Here is a 25,414-nt window from a genome sequence, read left to right as displayed (position 1 = left end):
GCGCTTGGCTTTGACCACGCACCGCTTTTTGTACAGTTCCTGGAGCGCTGGGAGCTCGAGTCCCATTATCCGCTCTGCCGATCGCACTACTCGTTGTAGGCTGATCTTTTCTCGGGCAGTGCAGTTCCCGTACCAGGCCGTGACACAGCCTGTTAGGATGCCTTCAACAGAACTGTTGTAGTACAGCCTGAGGATGCGACGTCCTACTCCGAGCTTCTTCAGGCGGCGGAGCCAGTGCCATGGCGCTCCCAGTCAACAAATGTATTCTGTGGGATATGCAGGAAGTGATGGCTTCTGCTGCGTCTCGTAGATATCTGTCTGGGATGTTATCGTGACCTGTTGCTTTTGAAGGATTGAGGGTTTTTAGCTTTTCTAACACTTCTTCTCTGGTTATACTTCCCTAAGGGAGAAGGCCTCGGGCTTAACTCCCTTATTTGTTATAAAAATGCTCTATATGAGCCTCATTGTAGCACCCTGACTAGTGAATGGGCTATGGTTGTAAAATAGGTGTTTAAACTGTTGGCTACCTCCAGTTTGTCGGATACAATGTTGCCTCCTTTGTCCAGGTTTAGGGTGTGTTTTGGTTTTTAACCTCTTATTGCATCCTAACTGTCCCAGTGATTTCCATAATTTCTTAGGGTGGTTTTTGTTTTCTGTAATCTTTTGGGTGAAAAACTCCTTCCTTCTTGTCCTAATCGTTCGTTGGACCTCTTTTCTTATTTTTTTCATATTTAGTAAACAGATGCTCATCCTTGGATTTCCTGTACTTTCTAAAAGTGTCATCTCTTAGGCTAATAGCTTTTAAAGTATCTGCATTAAACCATGGCTCAGTTCTAGCTTTAACCCTCACAGTTTCTTCTGGAGCATGTTTGTCAACAGTCGGTAAAAAAGATGATTCAAAAAGTTCCAAGGCCTTATCCACTTCTGTGCGCTTTGCCTCTAGACCGGACCAGTCTAGACATGAGTTCTAGAGAGCATTATTCTTAATAACTCTCTCTTCCTGAGATGCTGTACGTCGTCCTCATAATAGTCCATGAGCCAGAGCCCCAAAATTGAGCAATTATTATCGAAAGAGTGGGCAAAACCAAACCTATATTAAATTGTTCAGAGGGTCAATACGAGTAAATAAATGTATGATAACCTCACCACAGGAGCAGCTTTTTCATGGTTATCACACATTTTGTAATTTTCCCCATACGTACATGACAGGTCAAAAAATGACAAAATTTTAAAAAGAGTTATCATAATGAAACTTCCTGAGTTGATTACTTACATGAAGACAATGATTTATCGTATTACAAGTTTTCTGAAATTGTATATTTAAATATGCAAATTAGGCATAGGAAGATTTGCCCAAATTTGCATAACTTTCCAGAATCAACATTGGACAAAGCCAGAGTCAACATACTTATTTCATTTTGTTAAGATGTTGGATTCAAAGGTTTTTAACGAGGGAATATTCAATATCTGCTCAATTTTGGGGCTCTGGCTCATGGACTAAATGCCTAATTTGCATATTTAAATATACAATTTGAGAAAACTTGTAATACGATAAATCATCGTCTTCATGTAAGTAATCAACTCAGGCAGTTTCATTATGATAACTCTTTTTAAAATTGTCATTTTTTGACCTGTCATGTACGTATGGGGAAAATTACAAAATGTGTGATAACCATGAAAAAGCTGCTCCTGTGGTGAGGTTATCATACATTTATTTACTCGTATTGACCCTCTGAACAATTTAATATAGGTTTGGTTTTGCCCACTCTTTCGATAATAATTGCTCAATTTTGGGGCTCTGGCTCATGGACTATAACCCTGGACGGGGTTTGGGGAAAACATTGGGTCACTCAACCACTTTATCACACACACACACACACACACACACACACACACACACACACACACACACACACACACAGTTATAAGTGATAAAATAAACCATTAAGATACATTTGTTTTGTTTTTCTCCCTCAGAATATTATCATCTCCAGTGGAGCAAAGGAGGTCGGTGTCTGTCTGTCTGTCTGTCTGTCTGTCTGTCTGTCTGTCTGTCTGTCTGTCCATTGACTCATGGTCAGATATTACTCAACTACAAGTGAAAGTTGTGTCTAATGTGTAACCCAGTTACTGTAGTACTCACTTTTAAACATACTGGAGTAGTCAACCCCCCCCCCCCCCGACCCAAAAAAACAGAAGATAAAAGTGTAATAATAATGTTTGATCTTGTTACAGATCTGCTATATTCACTATAATAGATATAGGGCTTAAAGGGACATTACACTTTCAACTCCAATTAAAATGGAGTTTGAAGTTACAATGGGTTTGTATAGGAAGGGGGTGTGTCTGATAAAATGAATATCAAATATGTAAATACTGAATCCAGTGACTTATAAACTGTCTGGTGTTCAAACACACTGAGTTTTTATCTTCCTAGAAATGTAACAGAGTCTAAAGTACAATATGTCTTTGTAATGTAGTGCAGTGAAAGTCATAAGTATCTAAAAACACAAATACTCAAAAGAATGTGAAATAAATGTACTTAGTTACCGTCCACATTTGAAGTTTGTTTAATTGTGTCATCTCCTCTCCTCAGCCAATGGACATGAGAGGACCCTATGACATCACCAACCTGTATCCTTATATGGCACTGGTTCCTCCCAACCATATTTACATCATTATTATACATATTATTATTATATTACATAAATCTACAGTTGATTTAGTCTACTAATATGTATTTTTTGGTGCCTTGATGCGTCGTAATGGCTGATTTTACACTCGGTTGGACGATTACAAATATCAGATTTACAAGCTCACAATGTGTCGCACTGTGACACATTGTGAGCTTGTAGATCTGATATTTTCAGAGCATTATGAGCATAATGAGTATAATGAGCATTAGTGAGGACCAATTATACGCAACACTGTTGTTTTTAAATAGCTGAACTAGCAGATCTACAAGCTCACAACTCATTGCCCTGCGACACGTTGTGAGCTTGTAGATCTGCTAGTTTATCTATTTCTGAGCGAGACTGTTTGAAGAAGTAGAGCTTTAATTTACAGTATAAACATGGTTCATGTTTCTTTAACCCCTCGTTGCTCAGAGGGTTGCTGTTCGGTCTGTCTGAATCCGACGCCAAAGACGCTGTTTCTGCCACCTGTCGATCTGTCCTGATGCATGCTGGTAAACCTGTCTGTCTGACATACCTGTCAGTCTGTCTGTCAGTCTGTCTGTCTGACATACCTGTCTGTCTGTCGGTCAGTCTGTCTGACATACCTGTCTGTCTGAAATACCTGTCTGTCTGACATACCTGTCTGTCTGTCTGTTTGAAATACCTGTCTGTCTGAAATACCTGTCTGTCTGAAATACCTGTCTGTATGTCTGTCTGAAATACCTGTCTGTCTGAAATACCTGTCTGTCTGTCTGTCAGTCTGTCTGTCTGACATACCTGTCTGTCTGAAATACCTGTCTGTCTGTCTGAAATACCTGTCTGTCTGTCTGACATACCTGTCTGTCTGAAATACCTGTCTGTCTGACATACCTGTCTGTCTGTCTAATGTTGGGTAATTTTATCATCTACTCGGGCTTATGTGAAACCCCCAGACAGTTTTAAAGTTTACTTTACTTTTTTCATTTATTTTGTTGTATTTTTTTATTGTATTTTTATTGTATTTTTTTCATTTTCCCATTTTTTTTTATATACATGAAAAAAGTATTTGAAAAAACACGGTGTCCTCACGTATTAGAAGGACAATATGAGTCACCAGAACCAAGGACCGGTGTTTCCGATGAATCTAATCTAATATCTAAATACTGAATCAAGCAACTTAAAAACTGTCTGGGGGGGGGGGGGGGGGGGCGGGGCGCTCCTAAAAGCCTGAGTAGACCTGACATAAAATGACCCACAGTTTTTTTTAAAGTGAAATATCCCTTAAGCCCTAGTAAAATACCATCATGACGGTGCCATCTAGTGGCCGCATTGAATAATGCATATCTGTGCTGTGTGTTTTTCAGAGACCAGGAAAGCAGCGTCTGGCATCGTTTACACTGTGGAGACCCCTCTGAAAACTACAAAACAACATGGAGAGACCCCTCTGAAATCTACAAAACAACATGGAGAGACCCCTCTGAAAACTACAAAACAACATGGAGAGACCCCTCTGAAAACTACAAAACAACATGGAGAGACCCCTCTGAAAACTACAAAACAACATGGAGAGACCCCTCTGAAAACTACAAAACAACATGGAGAGACCCCTCTGAAAACTACAAAACAACATGAAGACGGTGAGGAAAACTACAAAACCCACAAAAATCCTCCCATCTCCTTCTTTTCAAAAACTGTTTTTTTTCCTGCATTGTGAAGTGTAATGGAAAAATATAAACTCTGTCAGTATAAAGGAAATAATTCCAACAGAGGGTAGGGTTAGTGCTGAGTGCTGTGAATCAACATATTTATTATACTATACGAGAGCTCTCGGAGACTGCCTCATGCAGCCTCCTGATTGTCAGTTCTGTGTCTCCTTTATACACAAGAAGAGAACACAAATAGCTGGAGGTGTGGTTAGTGGACAGAGTCATACAAGGCTCTATTTAGAAATAGTTACTCTGACGAGATACCAACAGGTGAGAACATGGTTTGTCTACTACTGAAAGTTTGTAAATAGACTACAGAGTGAGCAAATGTTCTAACTATAATCACAGGGGAAACAGCAGAGTGAATAAATGTCCTTTCTGTAGAAGGCTCATATAAGTTATAACTACAATCATACAGGAAACAGTGTAGTATTCATATAAATCTATTATAGAAGTTAACATGTAGGCTCCTCTCAGAGAGGAGTTAACATGTAGGCTCCTCAGAGAGGAGTTAACATGTAGGCTCCTCAGAGAGGAGTTAACATGTAGGCTCCTCAGAGAGGAGTTCACATGTAGGCTCCTCTCAGAGAGGAGTTAACATGTAGGCTCCTATCAGAGAGGAGTTAACATGTAGGCTCCTATCAGAGAGGAGTTAACATGTAGGCTCCTCTCAGAGAGGAGTTAACATGTAGGCTCCTCTCAGAGAGGAGTTCACATGTAGGCTCCTCTCAGAGAGGAGTTAACATGTAGGCTCCTATCAGAGAGGAGTTAACATGTAGGCTCCTATCAGAGAGGAGTTAACATGTAGGCTCCTCTCAGAGAGGAGTTAACATGTAGGCTCCTCTCAGAGAGGAGTTAACATGTAGGCTCCTCTCAGAGAGGAGTTAACATGTAGGCTCCTCTCAGAGAGGAGTTAACATGTAGGCTCCTCAGAGAGGAGTTAACATGTAGGCTCCTCAGAGAGGAGTTCACATGTAGGCTCCTCTCAGAGAGGAGTTAACATGTAGGCTCCTCTCAGAGAGGAGTTAACATGTAGGCTCCTCTCAGAGAGGAGTTAACATGTAGGCTCCTCTCAGAGAGGAGTTAACATGTAGGCTCCTATCAGAGAGGAGTTAACATGTAGGCTCCTCTCAGAGAGGAGTTAACATGTAGGCTCCTCTCAGAGAGGAGTTAACATGTAGGCTCCTCTCAGAGAGGAGTTAACATGTAGGCTCCTCTCAGAGAGGAGTTAACATGTAGGCTCCTATCAGAGAGGAGTTAACATGTAGGCTCCTATCAGAGAGGAGTTAACATGTAGGCTCCTCTCAGAGAGGAGTTAACATGTAGGCTCCTCTCAGAGAGGAGTTAACATGTAGGCTCCTCTCAGAGAGGAGTTAACATGTAGGCTCCTCTCAGAGAGGAGTTAACATGTAGGCTCCTATCAGAGAGGAGTTAACATGTAGGCTCCTCTCAGAGAGGAGTTAACATGTAGGCTCCTCTCAGAGAGGAGTTAACATGTAGGCTCCTATCAGAGAGGAGTTAACATGTAGGCTCCTATCAGAGAGGAGTTAACATGTAGGCTCCTCTCAGAGAGGAGTTAACATGTAGGCTCCTCTCAGAGAGGAGTTAACATGTAGGCTCCTCTCAGAGAGGAGTTAACATGTAGGCTCCTCAGAGAGGAGTTAACATGTAGGCTCCTCAGAGAGGAGTTAACATGTAGGCTCCTATCAGAGAGGAGTTAACATGTAGGCTCCTATCAGAGAGGAGTTAACATGTAGGCTCCTATCAGAGAGGAGTTAACATGTAGGCTCCTATCAGAGAGGAGTTAACATGTAGGCTCCTATCAGAGAGGAGTTAACATGTAGGCTCCTATCAGAGAGGAGTTAACATGTAGGCTCCTATCAGAGAGGAGTTAACATGTAGGCTCCTATCAGAGAGGAGTTAACATGTAGGCTCCTCAGAGAGGAGTTAACATGTAGGCTCCTATCAGAGAGGAGTTAACATGTAGGCTCCTCAGAGAGGAGTTAACATGTAGGCTCCTCTCAGAGAGGAGTTAACATGTAGGCTCCTCTCAGAGAGGAGTTAACATGTAGGCTCCTCTCAGAGAGGAGTTAACATGTAGGCTCCTCAGAGAGGAGTTAACATGTAGGCTCCTCAGAGAGGAGTTAACATGTAGGCTCCTATCAGAGAGGAGTTAACATGTAGGCTCCTATCAGAGAGGAGTTAACATGTAGGCTCCTATCAGAGAGGAGTTAACATGTAGGCTCCTATCAGAGAGGAGTTAACATGTAGGCTCCTATCAGAGAGGAGTTAACATGTAGGCTCCTATCAGAGAGGAGTTAACATGTAGGCTCCTATCAGAGAGGAGTTAACATGTAGGCTCCTCAGAGAGGAGTTAACATGTAGGCTCCTATCAGAGAGGAGTTAACATGTAGGCTCCTCTCAGAGAGGAGTTAACATGTAGGCTCCTCAGAGAGGAGTTAACATGTAGGCTCCTCTCAGAGAGGAGTTAACATGTAGGCTCCTATCAGAGAGGAGTTAACATTTAGGCTCCTCAGAGAGGAGTTAATATGTAGGCTCCTATCAGAGAGGACTTAACATGTAGGCTCCTCTCAGAGAGGAGTTAACATGTTGGCTCCTCAGAGAGGAGTTAACATGTAGGCTCCTCTCAGAGAGGAGTTAACATGTAGGCTCCTCAGAGAGGAGTTAACATGTAGGCTCCTCTCAGAGAGGAGTTAACATGTAGGCTCCTCAGAGAGGAGTTAACATGTAGGCTCCTATCAGAGAGGAGTTAACATGTAGGCTCCTATCAGAGAGGAGTTAACATGTAGGCTCCTATCAGAGAGGAGTTAACATGTAGGCTCCTCAGAGAGGAGTTAACATGTAGGCTCCTCAGAGAGGAGTTAACATGTAGGCTCCTATCAGAGAGGAGTTAACATGTAGGCTCCTCTCAGAGAGGAGTTAACATGTAGGCTCCTCTCAGAGAGGAGTTAACATGTAGGCTCCTATCAGAGAGGAGTTAACATGTAGGCTCCTATCAGAGAGGAGTTAACATGTAGGCTCCTATCAGAGAGGAGTTAACATGTAGGCTCCTCTCAGAGAGGAGTTAACATGTAGGCTCCTCTCAGAGAGGAGTTAACATGTAGGCTCCTCTCAGAGAGGAGTTAACATGTAGGCTCCTATCAGAGAGGAGTTAACATGTAGGCTCCTCAGAGAGGAGTTAACATGTAGGCTCCTCTCAGAGAGGAGTTAACATGTAGGCTCCTCAGAGAGGAGTTAACATGTAGGCTCCTCTCAGAGAGGAGTTAACATGTAGGCTCCTCAGAGAGGAGTTAACATGTAGCCTCCTCTCAGAGAGGAGTTAACATGTAGACTCCTCAGAGAGGAGTTAACATGTAGGCTCCTCAGAGAGGAGTTAACATGTAGGCTCCTCAGAGAGGAGTTAACATGTAGGCTCCTCAGAGAGGAGTTAACATGTAGGCTCCTCTCAGAGAGGAGTTAACATGTAGGCTCCTCTCAGAGAGGAGTTAACATGTAGGCTCCTCTCAGAGAGGAGTTAACATGTAGGCTCCTCAGAGAGGAGTTAACATGTAGGCTCCTCAGAGAGGAGTTAACATGTAGGCTCCTATCAGAGAGGAGTTAACATGTAGGCTCCTCTCAGAGAGGAGTTAACATGTTGGCTCCTATCAGAGAGGAGTTAACATGTAGGCTCCTCTCAGAGAGGAGTTAACATGTAGGCTCCTCAGAGAGGAGTTAACATGTAGGCTCCTCAGAGAGGAGTTAACATGTAGGCTCCTCTCGGAGAGGAGTTAACATGTAGGCTCCTCTCAGAGAGGAGTTAACATGTAGGCTCCTCTCAGAGAGGAGTTAACATGTAGGCTCCTATCAGAGAGGAGTTAACATGTTGGCTCCTATCAGAGAGGAGTTAACATGTAGGCTCCTCAGAGAGGAGTTAACATGTAGGCTCCTCAGAGAGGAGTTAACATGTAGGCTCCTCTCAGAGAGGAGTTAACATGTAGGCTCCTCAGAGAGGAGTTAACATGTAGGCTCCTATCAGAGAGGAGTTAACATGTAGGCTCCTATCAGGCTCCTATCAGAGAGGAGTTAACATGTAGGCTCCTCAGAGAGGAGTTAACATGTAGGCTCCTATCAGAGAGGAGTTAACATGTAGGCTCCTATCAGAGAGGAGTTAACATGTAGGCTCCTATCAGAGAGGAGTTAACGTGTAGGCTCCTATCAGAGAGGAGTTAACATGTAGGCTCCTATCAGAGAGGAGTTAACATGTAGGCTCCTATCAGAGAGGAGTTAACATGTAGGCTCCTATCAGAGAGGAGTTAACATGTAGGCTCCTCTCAGAGAGGAGTTAACATGTAGGCTCCTATCAGAGAGGAGTTAACATGTAGGCTCCTCTCAGAGAGGAGTTAACATGTAGGCTCCTATCAGAGAGGAGTTAACATGTAGGCTCCTATCAGAGAGGAGTTAACATGTAGGCTCCTCAGAGAGGAGTTAACATGTAGGCTCCTATCAGAGAGGAGTTAACATGTAGGCTCCTATCAGAGAGGAGTTAACATGTAGGCTCCTCAGAGAGGAGTTAACATGTAGGCTCCTCAGAGAGGAGTTAACATGTAGGCTCCTCAGAGAGGAGTTAACATGTAGGCTCCTCTCAGAGAGGAGTTAACATGTAGGCTCCTCTCAGAGAGGAGTTAACATGTAGGCTCCTCTCAGAGAGGAGTTAACATGTAGGCTCCTCTCAGAGAGGAGTTAACATGTAGGCTCCTCAGAGAGGAGTTAACATGTAGGCTCCTCAGAGAGGAGTTAACATGTAGGCTCCTCTCAGAGAGGAGTTAACATGTAGGCTCCTCTCAGAGAGGAGTTAACATGTAGGCTCCTCTCAGAGAGGAGTTAACATGTAGGCTCCTCAGAGAGGAGTTAACATGTAGGCTCCTATCAGAGAGGAGTTAACATGTAGGCTCCTCTCAGAGAGGAGTTAACATGTAGGCTCCTCAGAGAGGAGTTAACATGTAGGCTCCTCTCAGAGAGCAGTTAACATGTAGGCTCCTCTCAGAGAGGAGTTAACATGTAGGCTCCTCAGAGAGGAGTTAACATGTAGGCTCCTCAGAGAGGAGTTAACATGTAGACTCCTCAGAGAGGAGTTAACATGTAGACTCCTCTCAGAGAGGAGTTAACATGTAGGCTCCTATCAGAGAGGAGTTAACATGTAGGCTCCTCTCAGAGAGGAGTTAACATGTAGGCTCCTCTCAGAGAGGAGTTAACATGTAGGCTCCTCTCAGAGAGGAGTTAACATGTAGGCTCCTCAGAGAGGAGTTAACATGTAGGCTCCTCTCAGAGAGCAGTTAACATGTAGGCTCCTCTCAGAGAGGAGTTAACATGTAGGCTCCTCAGAGAGGAGTTAACATGTAGGCTCCTCAGAGAGGAGTTAACATGTAGACTCCTCAGAGAGGAGTTAACATGTAGACTCCTCTCAGAGAGGAGTCTACATGTAGGCTCCTATCAGAGAGGAGTTAACATGTAGGCTCCTCTCAGAGAGGAGTTAACATGTAGGCTCCTCTCAGAGAGGAGTTAACATGTAGGCTCCTATCAGAGAGGAGTTAACATGTAGGCTCCTCTCAGAGAGGAGTTAACATGTAGGCTCCTATCAGAGAGGAGTTAACATGTAGGCTCCTCTCAGAGAGGAGTTAACATGTAGGCTCCTCAGAGAGGAGTTAACATGTAGGCTCCTCTCAGAGAGCAGTTAACATGTAGGCTCCTCTCAGAGAGGAGTTAACATGTAGGCTCCTCAGAGAGGAGTTAACATGTAGCCTCCTCTCAGAGAGGAGTTAACATGCAGGCTCCTCAGAGAGGAGTTAACATGTAGACTCCTCAGAGAGGAGTTAACATGTAGACTCCTCTCAGAGAGGAGTTAACATGTAGGCTCCTCTCAGAGAGGAGTTAACATGTAGGCTCCTCAGAGAGGAGTTAACATGTAGACTCCTCAGAGAGGAGTTAACATGTAGACTCCTCTCAGAGAGGAGTTAACATGTAGGCTCCTATCAGAGAGGAGTTAACATGTAGGCTCCTCTCAGAGAGGAGTTAACATGTAGGCTCCTCTCAGAGAGGAGTTAACATGTAGGCTCCTCAGAGAGGAGTTAACATGTAGCCTCCTCTCAGAGAGGAGTTAACATGTAGGCTCCTCAGAGAGGAGTTAACATGTAGGCTCCTCTCAGAGAGGAGTTAACATGTAGGCTCCTCTCAGAGAGGAGTTAACATGTAGGCTCCTCTCAGAGAGGAGTTAACATGTTGGCTCCTATCAGAGAGGAGTTAACATGTAGGCTCCTCAGAGAGGAGTTAACATGTAGCCTCCTCTCAGAGAGGAGTTAACATGTAGGCTCCTCAGAGAGGAGTTAACATGTAGGCTCCTCAGAGAGGAGTTAACATGTAGGCTCCTCTCAGAGAGGAGTTAACATGTAGGCTCCTCAGAGAGGAGTTAACATGTAGGCTCCTCTCAGAGAGGAGTTAACATGCAGGCTCCTCTCAGAGAGGAGTTAACATGTAGGCTCCTCAGAGAGGAGTTAACATGTAGGCTCCTCTCAGAGAGGAGTTAACATGTAGGCTCCTCAGAGAGGAGTTAACATGTAGGCTCCTCTCAGAGAGGAGTTAACATGCAGGCTCCTCTCAGAGAGGAGTTAACATGTAGGCTCCTCAGAGAGGAGTTAACATGTAGGCTCCTCTCAGAGAGGAGTTAACATGTAGGCTCCTATCAGAGAGGAGTTAACATGTAGGCTCCTCTCAGAGAGGAGTTAACATGTAGGCTCCTCTCAGAGAGGAGTTAACATGTAGGCTCCTCAGAGAGGAGTTAACATGTAGGCTCCTCAGAGAGGAGTTAACATGTAGCCTCCTCTCAGAGAGGAGTTAACATGTAGGCTCCTCAGAGAGGAGTTAACATGTAGGCTCCTCAGAGAGGAGTTAACATGTAGGCTCCTCTCAGAGAGGAGTTAACATGTAGGCTCCTCTCAGAGAGGAGTTAACATGTAGGCTCCTCTCAGAGAGGAGTTAACATGTAGGCTCCTCTCAGAGAGGAGTTAACATGTAGGCTCCTCTCAGAGAGGAGTTAACATGTAGGCTCCTCTCAGAGAGGAGTTAACATGTTGGCTCCTATCAGAGAGAAGTTAACATGTAGGCTCCTATCAGAGAGGAGTTAACATGTAGGCTCCTATCAGAGAGGAGTTAACATGTAGGCTCCTCAGAGAGGAGTTAACATGTAGGCTCCTCTCAGAGAGGAGTTAACATGTAGGCTCCTCAGAGAGGAGTTAACATGTAGGCTCCTATCAGAGAGGAGTTAACATGTAGGCTCCTATCAGGCTCCTATCAGAGAGGAGTTAACATGTAGGCTCCTCAGAGAGGAGTTAACATGTAGGCTCCTATCAGAGAGGAGTTAACATGTAGGCTCCTATCAGAGAGGAGTTAACATGTAGGCTCCTATCAGAGAGGAGTTAACGTGTAGGCTCCTATCAGAGAGGAGTTAACATGTAGGCTCCTATCAGAGAGGAGTTAACATGTAGGCTCCTATCAGAGAGGAGTTAACATGTAGGCTCCTATCAGAGAGGAGTTAACATGTAGGCTCCTCTCAGAGAGGAGTTAACATGTAGGCTCCTATCAGAGAGGAGTTAACATGTAGGCTCCTCTCAGAGAGGAGTTAACATGTAGGCTCCTATCAGAGAGGAGTTAACATGTAGGCTCCTATCAGAGAGGAGTTAACATGTAGGCTCCTCAGAGAGGAGTTAACATGTAGGCTCCTATCAGAGAGGAGTTAACATGTAGGCTCCTATCAGAGAGGAGTTAACATGTAGGCTCCTCAGAGAGGAGTTAACATGTAGGCTCCTCAGAGAGGAGTTAACATGTAGGCTCCTCAGAGAGGAGTTAACATGTAGGCTCCTCTCAGAGAGGAGTTAACATGTAGGCTCCTCTCAGAGAGGAGTTAACATGTAGGCTCCTCAGAGAGGAGTTAACATGTAGGCTCCTATCAGAGAGGAGTTAACATGTAGGCTCCTCTCAGAGAGGAGTTAACATGTAGGCTCCTCAGAGAGGAGTTAACATGTAGGCTCCTCTCAGAGAGCAGTTAACATGTAGGCTCCTCTCAGAGAGGAGTTAACATGTAGGCTCCTCAGAGAGGAGTTAACATGTAGCCTCCTCTCAGAGAGGAGTTAACATGTAGGCTCCTCAGAGAGGAGTTAACATGTAGGCTCCTCAGAGAGGAGTTAACATGTAGGCTCCTCTCAGAGAGGAGTTAACATGTAGGCTCCTCTCAGAGAGGAGTTAACATGTAGGCTCCTCTCAGAGAGGAGTTAACATGTAGGCTCCTCTCAGAGAGGAGTTAACATGTAGGCTCCTCTCAGAGAGGAGTTAACATGTAGGCTCCTCTCAGAGAGGAGTTAACATGTTGGCTCCTATCAGAGAGAAGTTAACATGTAGGCTCCTATCAGAGAGGAGTTAACATGTAGGCTCCTATCAGAGAGGAGTTAACATGTAGGCTCCTCAGAGAGGAGTTAACATGTAGGCTCCTCTCAGAGAGGAGTTAACATGTAGGCTCCTCAGAGAGGAGTTAACATGTAGGCTCCTATCAGAGAGGAGTTAACATGTAGGCTCCTATCAGGCTCCTATCAGAGAGGAGTTAACATGTAGGCTCCTCAGAGAGGAGTTAACATGTAGGCTCCTATCAGAGAGGAGTTAACATGTAGGCTCCTATCAGAGAGGAGTTAACATGTAGGCTCCTATCAGAGAGGAGTTAACATGTAGGCTCCTATCAGAGAGGAGTTAACATGTAGGCTCCTATCAGAGAGGAGTTAACATGTAGGCTCCTCTCAGAGAGGAGTTAACATGTAGGCTCCTATCAGAGAGGAGTTAACATGTAGGCTCCTCTCAGAGAGGAGTTAACATGTAGGCTCCTATCAGAGAGGAGTTAACATGTAGGCTCCTATCAGAGAGGAGTTAACATGTAGGCTCCTCAGAGAGGAGTTAACATGTAGGCTCCTATCAGAGAGGAGTTAACATGTAGGCTCCTATCAGAGAGGAGTTAACATGTAGGCTCCTCAGAGAGGAGTTAACATGTAGGCTCCTCAGAGAGGAGTTAACATGTAGGCTCCTCAGAGAGGAGTTAACATGTAGGCTCCTCTCAGAGAGGAGTTAACATGTAGGCTCCTCTCAGAGAGGAGTTAACATGTAGGCTCCTCAGAGAGGAGTTAACATGTAGGCTCCTATCAGAGAGGAGTTAACATGTAGGCTCCTCTCAGAGAGGAGTTAACATGTAGGCTCCTCAGAGAGGAGTTAACATGTAGGCTCCTCTCAGAGAGCAGTTAACATGTAGGCTCCTCTCAGAGAGGAGTTAACATGTAGGCTCCTCAGAGAGGAGTTAACATGTAGGCTCCTCAGAGAGGAGTTAACATGTAGACTCCTCAGAGAGGAGTTAACATGTAGACTCCTCTCAGAGAGGAGTTAACATGTAGGCTCCTATCAGAGAGGAGTTAACATGTAGGCTCCTCTCAGAGAGGAGTTAACATGTAGGCTCCTCTCAGAGAGGAGTTAACATGTAGGCTCCTCTCAGAGAGGAGTTAACATGTAGGCTCCTCAGAGAGGAGTTAACATGTAGGCTCCTCTCAGAGAGCAGTTAACATGTAGGCTCCTCTCAGAGAGGAGTTAACATGTAGGCTCCTCAGAGAGGAGTTAACATGTAGGCTCCTCAGAGAGGAGTTAACATGTAGACTCCTCAGAGAGGAGTTAACATGTAGACTCCTCTCAGAGAGGAGTTAACATGTAGGCTCCTATCAGAGAGGAGTTAACATGTAGGCTCCTCTCAGAGAGGAGTTAACATGTAGGCTCCTCTCAGAGAGGAGTTAACATGTAGGCTCCTCTCAGAGAGGAGTTAACATGTAGGCTCCTATCAGAGAGGAGTTAACATGTAGGCTCCTCTCAGAGAGGAGTTAACATGTAGGCTCCTATCAGAGAGGAGTTAACATGTAGGCTCCTCTCAGAGAGGAGTTAACATGTAGGCTCCTCAGAGAGGAGTTAACATGTAGGCTCCTCTCAGAGAGCAGTTAACATGTAGGCTCCTCTCAGAGAGGAGTTAACATGTAGGCTCCTCAGAGAGGAGTTAACATGTAGCCTCCTCTCAGAGAGGAGTTAACATGCAGGCTCCTCTCAGAGAGGAGTTAACATGTAGGCTCCTCAGAGAGGAGTTAACATGTAGACTCCTCAGAGAGGAGTTAACATGTAGACTCCTCTCAGAGAGGAGTTAACATGTAGGCTCCTCAGAGAGGAGTTAACATGTAGACTCCTCAGAGAGGAGTTAACATGTAGGCTCCTCTCAGAGAGGAGTTAACATGTAGGCTCCTCAGAGAGGAGTTAACATGTAGGCTCCTCAGAGAGGAGTTAACATGTAGGCTCCTCAGAGAGGAGTTAACATGTAGGCTCCTCTCAGAGAGGAGTTAACATGTAGGCTCCTCTCAGAGAGGAGTTAACATGTAGGCTCCTCAGAGAGGAGTTAACATGTAGGCTCCTATCAGAGAGGAGTTAACATGTAGGCTCCTCTCAGAGAGGAGTTAACATGTAGGCTCCTCAGAGAGGAGTTAACATGTAGGCTCCTCTCAGAGAGCAGTTAACATGTAGGCTCCTCTCAGAGAGGAGTTAACATGTAGGCTCCTCAGAGAGGAGTTAACATGTAGCCTCCTCTCAGAGAGGAGTTAACATGTAGGCTCCTCAGAGAGGAGTTAACATGTAGGCTCCTCAGAGAGGAGTTAACATGTAGGCTCCTCTCAGAGAGGAGTTAACATGTAGGCTCCTCTCAGAGAGGAGTTAACATGTAGGCTCCTCTCAGAGAGGAGTTAACATGTAGGCTCCTCTCAGAGAGGAGTTAACATGTAGGCTCCTCTCAGAGAGGAGTTAACATGTAGGCTCCTCTCAGAGAGGAGTTAACATGTTGGCTCCTATCAGAGAGAAGTTAACATGTAGGCTCCTATCAGAGAGGAGTTAACATGTAGGCTCCTATCAGAGAGGAGTTAACATGTAGGCTCCTCAGAGAGGAGTTAACATGTAGGCTCCTCTCAGAGAGGAGTTAACATGTAGGCTCCTCAGAGAGGAGTTAACATGTAGGCTCCTATCAGAGAGGAGTTAACATGTAGGCTCCTATCAGGCTCCTATCAGAGAGGAGTTAACATGTAGGCTCCTCAGAGAGGAGTTAACATGTAGGCTCCTATCAGAGAGGAGTTAACATGTAGGCTCCTATCAGAGAGGAGTTAACATGTAGGCTCCTATCAGAGAGGAGTTAACATGTAGGCTCCTATCAGAGAGGAGTTAACATGTAGGCTCCTATCAGAGAGGAGTTAACATGTAGGCTCCTCTCAGAGAGGAGTTAACATGTAGGCTCCTATCAGAGAGGAGTTAACATGTAGGCTCCTCTCAGAGAGGAGTTAACATGTAGGCTCCTATCAGAGAGGAGTTAACATGTAGGCTCCTATCAGAGAGGAGTTAACATGTAGGCTCCTCAGAGAGGAGTTAACATGTAGGCTCCTATCAGAGAGGAGTTAACATGTAGGCTCCTATCAGAGAGGAGTTAACATGTAGGCTCCTCAGAGAGGAGTTAACATGTAGGCTCCTCAGAGAGGAGTTAACATGTAGGCTCCTCAGAGAGGAGTTAACATGTAGGCTCCTCTCAGAGAGGAGTTAACATGTAGGCTCCTCTCAGAGAGGAGTTAACATGTAGGCTCCTCAGAGAGGAGTTAACATGTAGGCTCCTATCAGAGAGGAGTTAACATGTAGGCTCCTCTCAGAGAGGAGTTAACATGTAGGCTCCTCAGAGAGGAGTTAACATGTAGGCTCCTCTCAGAGAGCAGTTAACATGTAGGCTCCTCTCAGAGAGGAGTTAACATGTAGGCTCCTCAGAGAGGAGTTAACATGTAGGCTCCTCAGAGAGGAGTTAACATGTAGACTCCTCAGAGAGGAGTTAACATGTAGACTCCTCTCAGAGAGGAGTTAACATGTAGGCTCCTATCAGAGAGGAGTTAACATGTAGGCTCCTCTCAGAGAGGAGTTAACATGTAGGCTCCTCTCAGAGAGGAGTTAACATGTAGGCTCCTCTCAGAGAGGAGTTAACATGTAGGCTCCTCAGAGAGGAGTTAACATGTAGGCTCCTCTCAGAGAGCAGTTAACATGTAGGCTCCTCTCAGAGAGGAGTTAACATGTAGGCTCCTCAGAGAGGAGTTAACATGTAGGCTCCTCAGAGAGGAGTTAACATGTAGACTCCTCAGAGAGGAGTTAACATGTAGACTCCTCTCAGAGAGGAGTTAACATGTAGGCTCCTATCAGAGAGGAGTTAACATGTAGGCTCCTCTCAGAGAGGAGTTAACATGTAGGCTCCTCTCAGAGAGGAGTTAACATGTAGGCTCCTCTCAGAGAGGAGTTAACATGTAGGCTCCTATCAGAGAGGAGTTAACATGTAGGCTCCTCTCAGAGAGGAGTTAACATGTAGGCTCCTATCAGAGAGGAGTTAACATGTAGGCTCCTCTCAGAGAGGAGTTAACATGTAGGCTCCTCAGAGAGGAGTTAACATGTAGGCTCCTCTCAGAGAGCAGTTAACATGTAGGCTCCTCTCAGAGAGGAGTTAACATGTAGGCTCCTCAGAGAGGAGTTAACATGTAGCCTCCTCTCAGAGAGGAGTTAACATGCAGGCTCCTCTCAGAGAGGAGTTAACATGTAGGCTCCTCAGAGAGGAGTTAACATGTAGACTCCTCAGAGAGGAGTTAACATGTAGACTCCTCTCAGAGAGGAGTTAACATGTAGGCTCCTCAGAGAGGAGTTAACATGTAGACTCCTCAGAGAGGAGTTAACATGTAGGCTCCTCTCAGAGAGGAGTTAACATGTAGGCTCCTCTCAGAGAGGAGTTAACATGTTGGCTCCTATCAGAGAGAAGTTAACATGTAGGCTCCTATCAGAGAGGAGTTAACATGTAGGCTCCTATCAGAGAGGAGTTAACATGTAGGCTCCTCAGAGAGGAGTTAACATGTAGGCTCCTCTCAGAGAGGAGTTAACATGTAGGCTCCTCAGAGAGGAGTTAACATGTAGGCTCCTATCAGAGAGGAGTTAACATGTAGGCTCCTATCAGGCTCCTATCAGAGAGGAGTTAACATGTAGGCTCCTCAGAGAGGAGTTAACATGTAGGCTCCTATCAGAGAGGAGTTAACATGTAGGCTCCTATCAGAGAGGAGTTAACATGTAGGCTCCTATCAGAGAGGAGTTAACATGTAGGCTCCTATCAGAGAGGAGTTAACATGTAGGCTCCTATCAGAGAGGAGTTAACATGTAGGCTCCTCTCAGAGAGGAGTTAACATGTAGGCTCCTATCAGAGAGGAGTTAACATGTAGGCTCCTCTCAGAGAGGAGTTAACATGTAGGCTCCTATCAGAGAGGAGTTAACATGTAGGCTCCTATCAGAGAGGAGTTAACATGTAGGCTCCTCAGAGAGGAGTTAACATGTAGGCTCCTATCAGAGAGGAGTTAACATGTAGGCTCCTATCAGAGAGGAGTTAACATGTAGGCTCCTCAGAGAGGAGTTAACATGTAGGCTCCTCAGAGAGGAGTTAACATGTAGGCTCCTCAGAGAGGAGTTAACATGTAGGCTCCTCTCAGAGAGGAGTTAACATGTAGGCTCCTCTCAGAGAGGAGTTAACATGTAGGCTCCTCAGAGAGGAGTTAACATGTAGGCTCCTATCAGAGAGGAGTTAACATGTAGGCTCCTCTCAGAGAGGAGTTAACATGTAGGCTCCTCAGAGAGGAGTTAACATGTAGGCTCCTCTCAGAGAGCAGTTAACATGTAGGCTCCTCTCAGAGAGGAGTTAACATGTAGGCTCCTCAGAGAGGAGTTAACATGTAGGCTCCTCAGAGAGGAGTTAACATGTAGACTCCTCAGAGAGGAGTTAACATGTAGACTCCTCTCAGAGAGGAGTTAACATGTAGGCTCCTATCAGAGAGGAGTTAACATGTAGGCTCCTCTCAGAGAGGAGTTAACATGTAGGCTCCTCTCAGAGAGGAGTTAACATGTAGGCTCCTCTCAGAGAGGAGTTAACATGTAGGCTCCTCAGAGAGGAGTTAACATGTAGGCTCCTCTCAGAGAGCAGTTAACATGTAGGCTCCTCTCAGAGAGGAGTTAACATGTAGGCTCCTCAGAGAGGAGTTAACATGTAGGCTCCTCAGAGAGGAGTTAACATGTAGACTCCTCAGAGAGGAGTTAACATGTAGACTCCTCTCAGAGAGGAGTTAACATGTAGGCTCCTATCAGAGAGGAGTTAACATGTAGGCTCCTCTCAGAGAGGAGTTAACATGTAGGCTCCTCTCAGAGAGGAGTTAACATGTAGGCTCCTCTCAGAGAGGAGTTAACATGTAGGCTCCTATCAGAGAGGAGTTAACATGTAGGCTCCTCTCAGAGAGGAGTTAACATGTAGGCTCCTATCAGAGAGGAGTTAACATGTAGGCTCCTCTCAGAGAGGAGTTAACATGTAGGCTCCTCAGAGAGGAGTTAACATGTAGGCTCCTCTCAGAGAGCAGTTAACATGTAGGCTCCTCTCAGAGAGGAGTTAACATGTAGGCTCCTCAGAGAGGAGTTAACATGTAGCCTCCTCTCAGAGAGGAGTTAACATGCAGGCTCCTCTCAGAGAGGAGTTAACATGTAGGCTCCTCAGAGAGGAGTTAACATGTAGACTCCTCAGAGAGGAGTTAACATGTAGACTCCTCTCAGAGAGGAGTTAACATGTAGGCTCCTCAGAGAGGAGTTAACATGTAGACTCCTCAGAGAGGAGTTAACATGTAGACTCCTCTCAGAGAGGAGTTAACATGTAGGCTCCTATCAGAGAGGAGTTAACATGTAGGCTCCTCTCAGAGAGGAGTTAACATGTAGGCTCCTCTCAGAGAGGAGTTAACATGTAGGCTCCTCTCAGAGAGGAGTTAACATGTAGGCTCCTCAGAGAGGAGTTAACATGTAGGCTCCTCTCAGAGAGGAGTTAACATGTAGGCTCCTCTCAGAGAGGAGTTAACATGTAGGCTCCTATCAGAGAGGAGTTAACATGTAGGCTCCTCTCAGAGAGGAGTTAACATGTAGGCTCCTCAGAGAGGAGTTAACATGTAGGCTCCTATCAGAGAGGAGTTAACATGTAGGCTCCTATCAGAGAGGAGTTAACATGTAGGCTCCTATCAGAGAGGAGTTAACATGTAGGCTCCTATCAGAGAGGAGTTAACATGTAGGCTCCTATCAGAGAGGAGTTAACATGTAGGCTCCTATCAGAGAGGAGTTAACATGTAGGCTCCTATCAGAGAGGAGTTAACATGTAGGCTCCTCAGAGAGGAGTTAACATGTAGGCTCCTATCAGAGAGGAGTTAACATGTAGGCTCCTCAGAGAGGAGTTAACATGTAGGCTCCTATCAGAGAGGAGTTAACATGTAGGCTCCTCTCAGAGAGGAGTTAACATGTAGGCTCCTCAGAGAGGAGTTAACATGTAGGCTCCTCTCAGAGAGGAGTTAACATGCAGGCTCCTCTCAGAGAGGAGTTAACATGTAGGCTCCTCAGAGAGGAGTTAACATGTAGGCTCCTCTCAGAGAGGAGTTAACATGTAGGCTCCTATCAGAGAGGAGTTAACATTTAGGCTCCTCAGAGAGGAGTTAACATGTAGGCTCCTATCAGAGAGGACTTAACATGTAGGCTCCTCTCAGAGAGGAGTTAACATGTTGGCTCCTCAGAGAGGAGTTAACATGTAGGCTCCTCTCAGAGAGGAGTTAACATGTAGGCTCCTCAGAGAGGAGTTAACATGTAGGCTCCTCTCAGAGAGGAGTTAACATGTAGGCTCCTCTCAGAGAGGAGTTAACATGTAGGCTCCTCTCAGAGAGGAGTTAACATGTAGGCTCCTCAGAGAGGAGTTAACATGTAGGCTCCTATCAGAGAGGAGTTAACATGTAGGCTCCTCTCAGAGAGGAGTTAACATGTAGGCTCCTATCAGAGAGGAGTTAACATGTAGGCTCCTCTCAGAGAGGAGTTAACATGTAGGCTCCTCAGAGAGGAGTTAACATGTAGGCTCCTATCAGAGAGGAGTTAACATGTAGGCTCCTATCAGAGAGGAGTTAACATGTAGGCTCCTCAGAGAGGAGTTAACATGTAGGCTCCTATCAGAGAGGAGTTAACATGTAGGCTCCTCTCAGAGAGGAGTTAACATGTAGGCTCCTCAGAGAGGAGTTAACATGTAGGCTCCTCTCAGAGAGGAGTTAACATGCAGGCTCCTCTCAGAGAGGAGTTAACATGTAGGCTCCTCAGAGAGGAGTTAACATGTAGGCTCCTCTCAGAGAGGAGTTAACATGTAGGCTCCTATCAGAGAGGAGTTAACATGTAGGCTCCTCAGAGAGGAGTTAACATGTAGGCTCCTATCAGAGAGGAGTTAACATGTAGGCTCCTCAGAGAGGAGTTAACATGTAGGCTCCTCAGAGAGGAGTTAACATGTAGGCTCCTCTCAGAGAGGAGTTAACATGCAGGCTCCTCTCAGAGAGGAGTTAACATGTAGGCTCCTCAGAGAGGAGTTAACATGTAGGCTCCTCTCAGAGAGGAGTTAACATGTAGGCTCCTATCAGAGAGGAGTTAACATGTAGGCTCCTCTCAGAGAGGAGTTAACATGTAGGCTCCTCTCAGAGAGGAGTTAACATGTAGGCTCCTATCAGAGAGGAGTTAACATGTAGGCTCCTCTCAGAGAGGAGTTAACATGTAGGCTCCTCTCAGAGAGGAGTTAACATGTAGGCTCCTCTCAGAGAGGAGTTAACATGTAGGCTCCTCTCAGAGAGGAGTTAACATGTAGGCTCCTATCAGAGAGGAGTTAACATGTAGGCTCCTCTCAGAGAGGAGTTAACATGTAGGCTCCTCTCAGAGAGGAGTTAACATGTAGGCTCCTCTCAGAGAGGAGTTAACATGTAGGCTCCTCAGAGAGGAGTTAACATGTAGGCTCCTCTCAGAGAGGAGTTAACATGTAGGCTCCTCTCAGAGAGGAGTTAACATGTAGGCTCCTCAGAGAGGAGTTAACATGTAGGCTCCTCAGAGAGGAGTTAACATGTAGGCTCCTATCAGAGAGGAGTTAACATGTAGGCTCCTATCAGAGAGGAGTTAACATGTAGGCTCCTATCAGAGAGGAGTTAACATGTAGGCTCCTATCAGAGAGGAGTTAACATGTAGGCTCCTATCAGAGAGGAGTTAACATGTAGGCTCCTATCAGAGAGGAGTTAACATGTAGGCTCCTATCAGAGAGGAGTTAACATGTAGGCTCCTATCAGAGAGGAGTTAACATGTAGGCTCCTATCAGAGAGGAGTTAACATGTAGGCTCCTCAGAGAGGAGTTAACATGTAGGCTCCTCTCAGAGAGGAGTTAACATGTAGGCTCCTCTCAGAGAGGAGTTAACATGTAGGCTCCTCTCAGAGAGGAGTTAACATGTAGGCTCCTCAGAGAGGAGTTAACATGTAGGCTCCTATCAGAGAGGAGTTAACATGTAGGCTCCTATCAGAGAGGAGTTAACATGTAGGCTCCTATCAGAGAGGAGTTAACATGTAGGCTCCTATCAGAGAGGAGTTAACATGTAGGCTCCTATCAGAGAGGAGTTAACATGTAGGCTCCTATCAGAGAGGAGTTAACATGTAGGCTCCTATCAGAGAGGAGTTAACATGTAGGCTCCTCTCAGAGAGGAGTTAACATGCAGGCTCCTCTCAGAGAGGAGTTAACATGTAGGCTCCTATCAGAGAGGAGTTAACATTTAGGCTCCTCAAAGAGGAGTTAACATGTAGGCTCCTCTCAGAGAGGAGTTAACATGTAGGCTCCTATCAGAGAGGAGTTAACATTTAGGCTCCTCAGAGAGGAGTTAACATGTAGGCTCCTATCAGAGAGGACTTAACATGTAGGCTCCTCTCAGAGAGGAGTTAACATGTTGGCTCCTCAGAGAGGAGTTAACATGTAGGCTCCTCTCAGAGAGGAGTTAACATGTAGGCTCCTCAGAGAGGAGTTAACATGTAGGCTCCTCTCAGAGAGGAGTTAACATGTAGGCTCCTCTCAGAGAGGAGTTAACATGTAGGCTCCTCAGAGAGGAGTTAACATGTAGGCTCCTCTCAGAGAGGAGTTAACATGTAGGCTCCTCTCAGAGAGGAGTTAACATGTAGGCTCCTCTCAGAGAGGAGTTAACATGTAGGCTCCTATCAGAGAGGAGTTAACATGTAGGCTCCTATCAGAGAGGAGTTAACATGTAGGCTCCTCAGAGAGGAGTTAACATGTAGGCTCCTCAGAGAGGAGTTAACATGTAGGCTCCTATCAGAGAGGAGTTAACATGTAGGCTCCTCTCAGAGAGGAGTTAACATGTAGGCTCCTCTCAGAGAGGAGTTAACATGTAGGCTCCTATCAGAGAGGAGTTAACATGTAGGCTCCTCAGAGAGGAGTTAACATGTAGGCTCCTCAGAGAGGAGTTAACATGTAGGCTCCTATCAGAGAGGAGTTAACATGTAGGCTCCTCTCAGAGAGGAGTTAACATGTAGGCTCCTCTCAGAGAGGAGTTAACATGTAGGCTCCTATCAGAGAGGAGTTAACATGTAGGCTCCTATCAGAGAGGAGTTAACATGTAGGCTCCTCTCAGAGAGGAGTTAACATGTAGGCTCCTATCAGAGAGGAGTTAACATGTAGGCTCCTCTCAGAGAGGAGTTAACATGTAGGCTCCTCAGAGAGGAGTTAACATGTAGGCTCCTCTCAGAGAGGAGTTAACATGCAGGCTCCTCTCAGAGAGGAGTTAACATGTAGGCTCCTCAGAGAGGAGTTAACATGTAGGCTCCTCTCAGAGAGGAGTTAACATGTAGGCTCCTCTCAGAGAGGAGTTAACATGTAGGCTCCTCTCAGAGAGGAGTTAACATGTAGGCTCCTCAGAGAGGAGTTAACATGTAGGCTCCTCTCAGAGAGGAGTTAACATGTAGGCTCCTCTCAGAGAGGAGTTAACATGTAGGCTCCTATCAGAGAGGAGTTAACATGTAGGCTCCTCTCAGAGAGGAGTTAACATGTAGGCTCCTCTCAGAGAGGAGTTAACATGTAGGCTCCTCTCAGAGAGGAGTTAACATGTAGGCTCCTCTCAGAGAGGAGTTAACATGTAGGCTCCTCAGAGAGGAGTTAACATGTAGGCTCCTATCAGAGAGGAGTTAACATGTAGACTCCTCAGAGAGGAGTTAACATGTAGACTCCTCAGAGAGGAGTTAACATGTAGGCTCCTCGCTGTGAGCGCTGTGATTGGCCAGTAGTCACTTTGAGTGTCAGTTTGCCTACGCTAAAATGGCGGCCGCGATACCAGTTGCTCCAACGAACTGCAGAGGCCAATGAGGATCTATGTTTCTCTATCTATGGTCCTACTGCTGTCTGACTACGTCTGTCTTCTTCTCTCCTCTTGTCCAGAGACCATATCCACCTCAGAAGGAGCGGATGCGCCACCTGCTGCCAAGAAACCCAAACTACAGCAGGATGCCGTTCACTCTCCTGAGCTCAAGACCACAGAGGGAGATGAATGAAGAGCATGTTTCACCCATTTATTACATTCACTCTGAGGTGGAGATATTATCATTTATTATCATTCACTCTGAGGTGGAGATATTATCATTTATTATCATTCACTCTGAGGTGGAGATATTATCATTTATTACATTCACTCTGAGGTGGAGATATTATCATTTATTATCATTCACTCTGAGGTAGAGATATTACCATTTATTATCATTCACTCTGAGGTGGAGATATTATCTTTTATCATCATTCACTCTGAGGTGGAGATATTATCATTTATCATCATTCACTCTGAGGTGGAGATATTATCTTTTATCATCATTCACTCTGAGGTGGAGATATTATCATTTATCATCATTCACTCTGAGGTGGAGATATTATCTTTTATCATCATTCACTCTGAGGTGGAGATATTATCATTTATCACATTCACTCTGAGGTGGAGATATTATCATTTATCACATTCACTCTGAGGTAGAGATATTACAATGACATTATTTTAGTTTCTGGTTCAGAGGTGTCACTGTATCACATTTGTGAATGAATGAATGAAAGAAATCTTTATTTTCGTGTCATGCCACCATTTTGGCCCATAATCCCATATGGGATTCTATGACACATTTCACAGAAAGAAAACGAGTAACAGTCCTTCTTGTTCATATTACGTCCTTCCTTATAACATAAGACATGTAAACGGCCCTCCTCCTCATTGGTCAGGCCTTGTCAACAAATGAAGCGAATGAAGAAAATGTCATGTTGACAGAGTTTCAGTTTGTGTGTCAAGGCGATTTTTCTAAAATAGCAGATCTACAAGCTCATAGTGCGGCACTATGAGCTTGTAGATCTGCTATTTTTGAATAATAGCCCAAGTATAAAATAAGGGTTAAAGTGTTCACACAGATGCGTTCCCGGTCTTAATGCGTTCACGTGTATTTATCATCGGACCCCCATCTGCCCCCCCCCCCCCCATACAGGATGTCTGTCGTTACAATGTTTCAAACATGTTTTTTTTAAGATGTCGTTTTTAAACAGCAGATCTACAAGCCTTCAACACGTTGACAGCTTGTAGATCTGTTGTTCGTATACACAGTAGGGACAGCTTGTAGATCTGTTGTTCGTATACACAGTAGGGCTTGTAGATCTGCTGTTCGTATACACAGTAGGGCTTGTAGATCTGCTGTTCGTATACACCATAGGGCTTGTAGATCTGCTGTTCGTATACACCGTAGGGATTGCATGGGTTACAATTATTTTCATGCTATATTTACTACTTTTGCTGGGGAACCCTCCCAAAGGACCCACTTTGAGAACCATTGATCTTGTGTCATTATAGATATCTGACACTTAGATATCACAGTATCATTTAGTATTTATGATACTGAGATATTAAAATGAATCAAACTCAGTGCCATGGTTCACAAACCTTATTTTATTTTGTTTCTATGTCATTCAAGGACCATTATGTAACTCTGAGAGTGTACAAATGG

At 45.1% G+C, this 25,414-nt stretch overlaps 1 protein-coding gene across 8 annotated transcripts in view; it reads left to right on the top strand.

Moving 5' to 3' along the window:
• The window catches only part of LOC308081000 (ribonuclease P protein subunit p30-like), a 57,910-nt gene extending 33,205 nt beyond the window's left edge, over positions 1 to 24,705 (top strand). For 2 of the 8 annotated variants that reach the window (XM_080457403.1, XM_080457402.1), the window contains 5 exons: positions 1,978 to 2,007; positions 2,597 to 2,634; positions 3,108 to 3,187; positions 4,019 to 4,291; positions 23,823 to 24,411. In XM_080457403.1, coding sequence (XP_080313529.1) covers positions 1,978 to 2,007; positions 2,597 to 2,634; positions 3,108 to 3,187; positions 4,019 to 4,291; positions 23,823 to 23,935 — 534 coding nt within the window. In that variant the 3' untranslated portion in view covers positions 23,936 to 24,411. Of the gene's footprint in view, positions 1 to 1,977; positions 2,008 to 2,596; positions 2,635 to 3,107; positions 3,188 to 4,018; positions 4,292 to 23,822 lie in introns of all 8 variants that reach the window. The other 6 variants (XR_013932781.1, XR_013932778.1, XR_013932779.1 and 3 more) reach the window with 6 other exon arrangements.
• The last annotated feature ends 709 nt before the right edge of the window (positions 24,706 to 25,414 follow it).

The sequence above is a fragment of the Gymnoscopelus braueri genome (assembly GCF_963280865.1).
Source record: "Gymnoscopelus braueri genome assembly, contig: SCAFFOLD_139, whole genome shotgun sequence".
Classification (NCBI taxonomy): domain Eukaryota; kingdom Metazoa; phylum Chordata; class Actinopteri; order Myctophiformes; family Myctophidae; genus Gymnoscopelus; species Gymnoscopelus braueri.
This window is presented reverse-complemented; position numbering and strand designations above follow the sequence as displayed.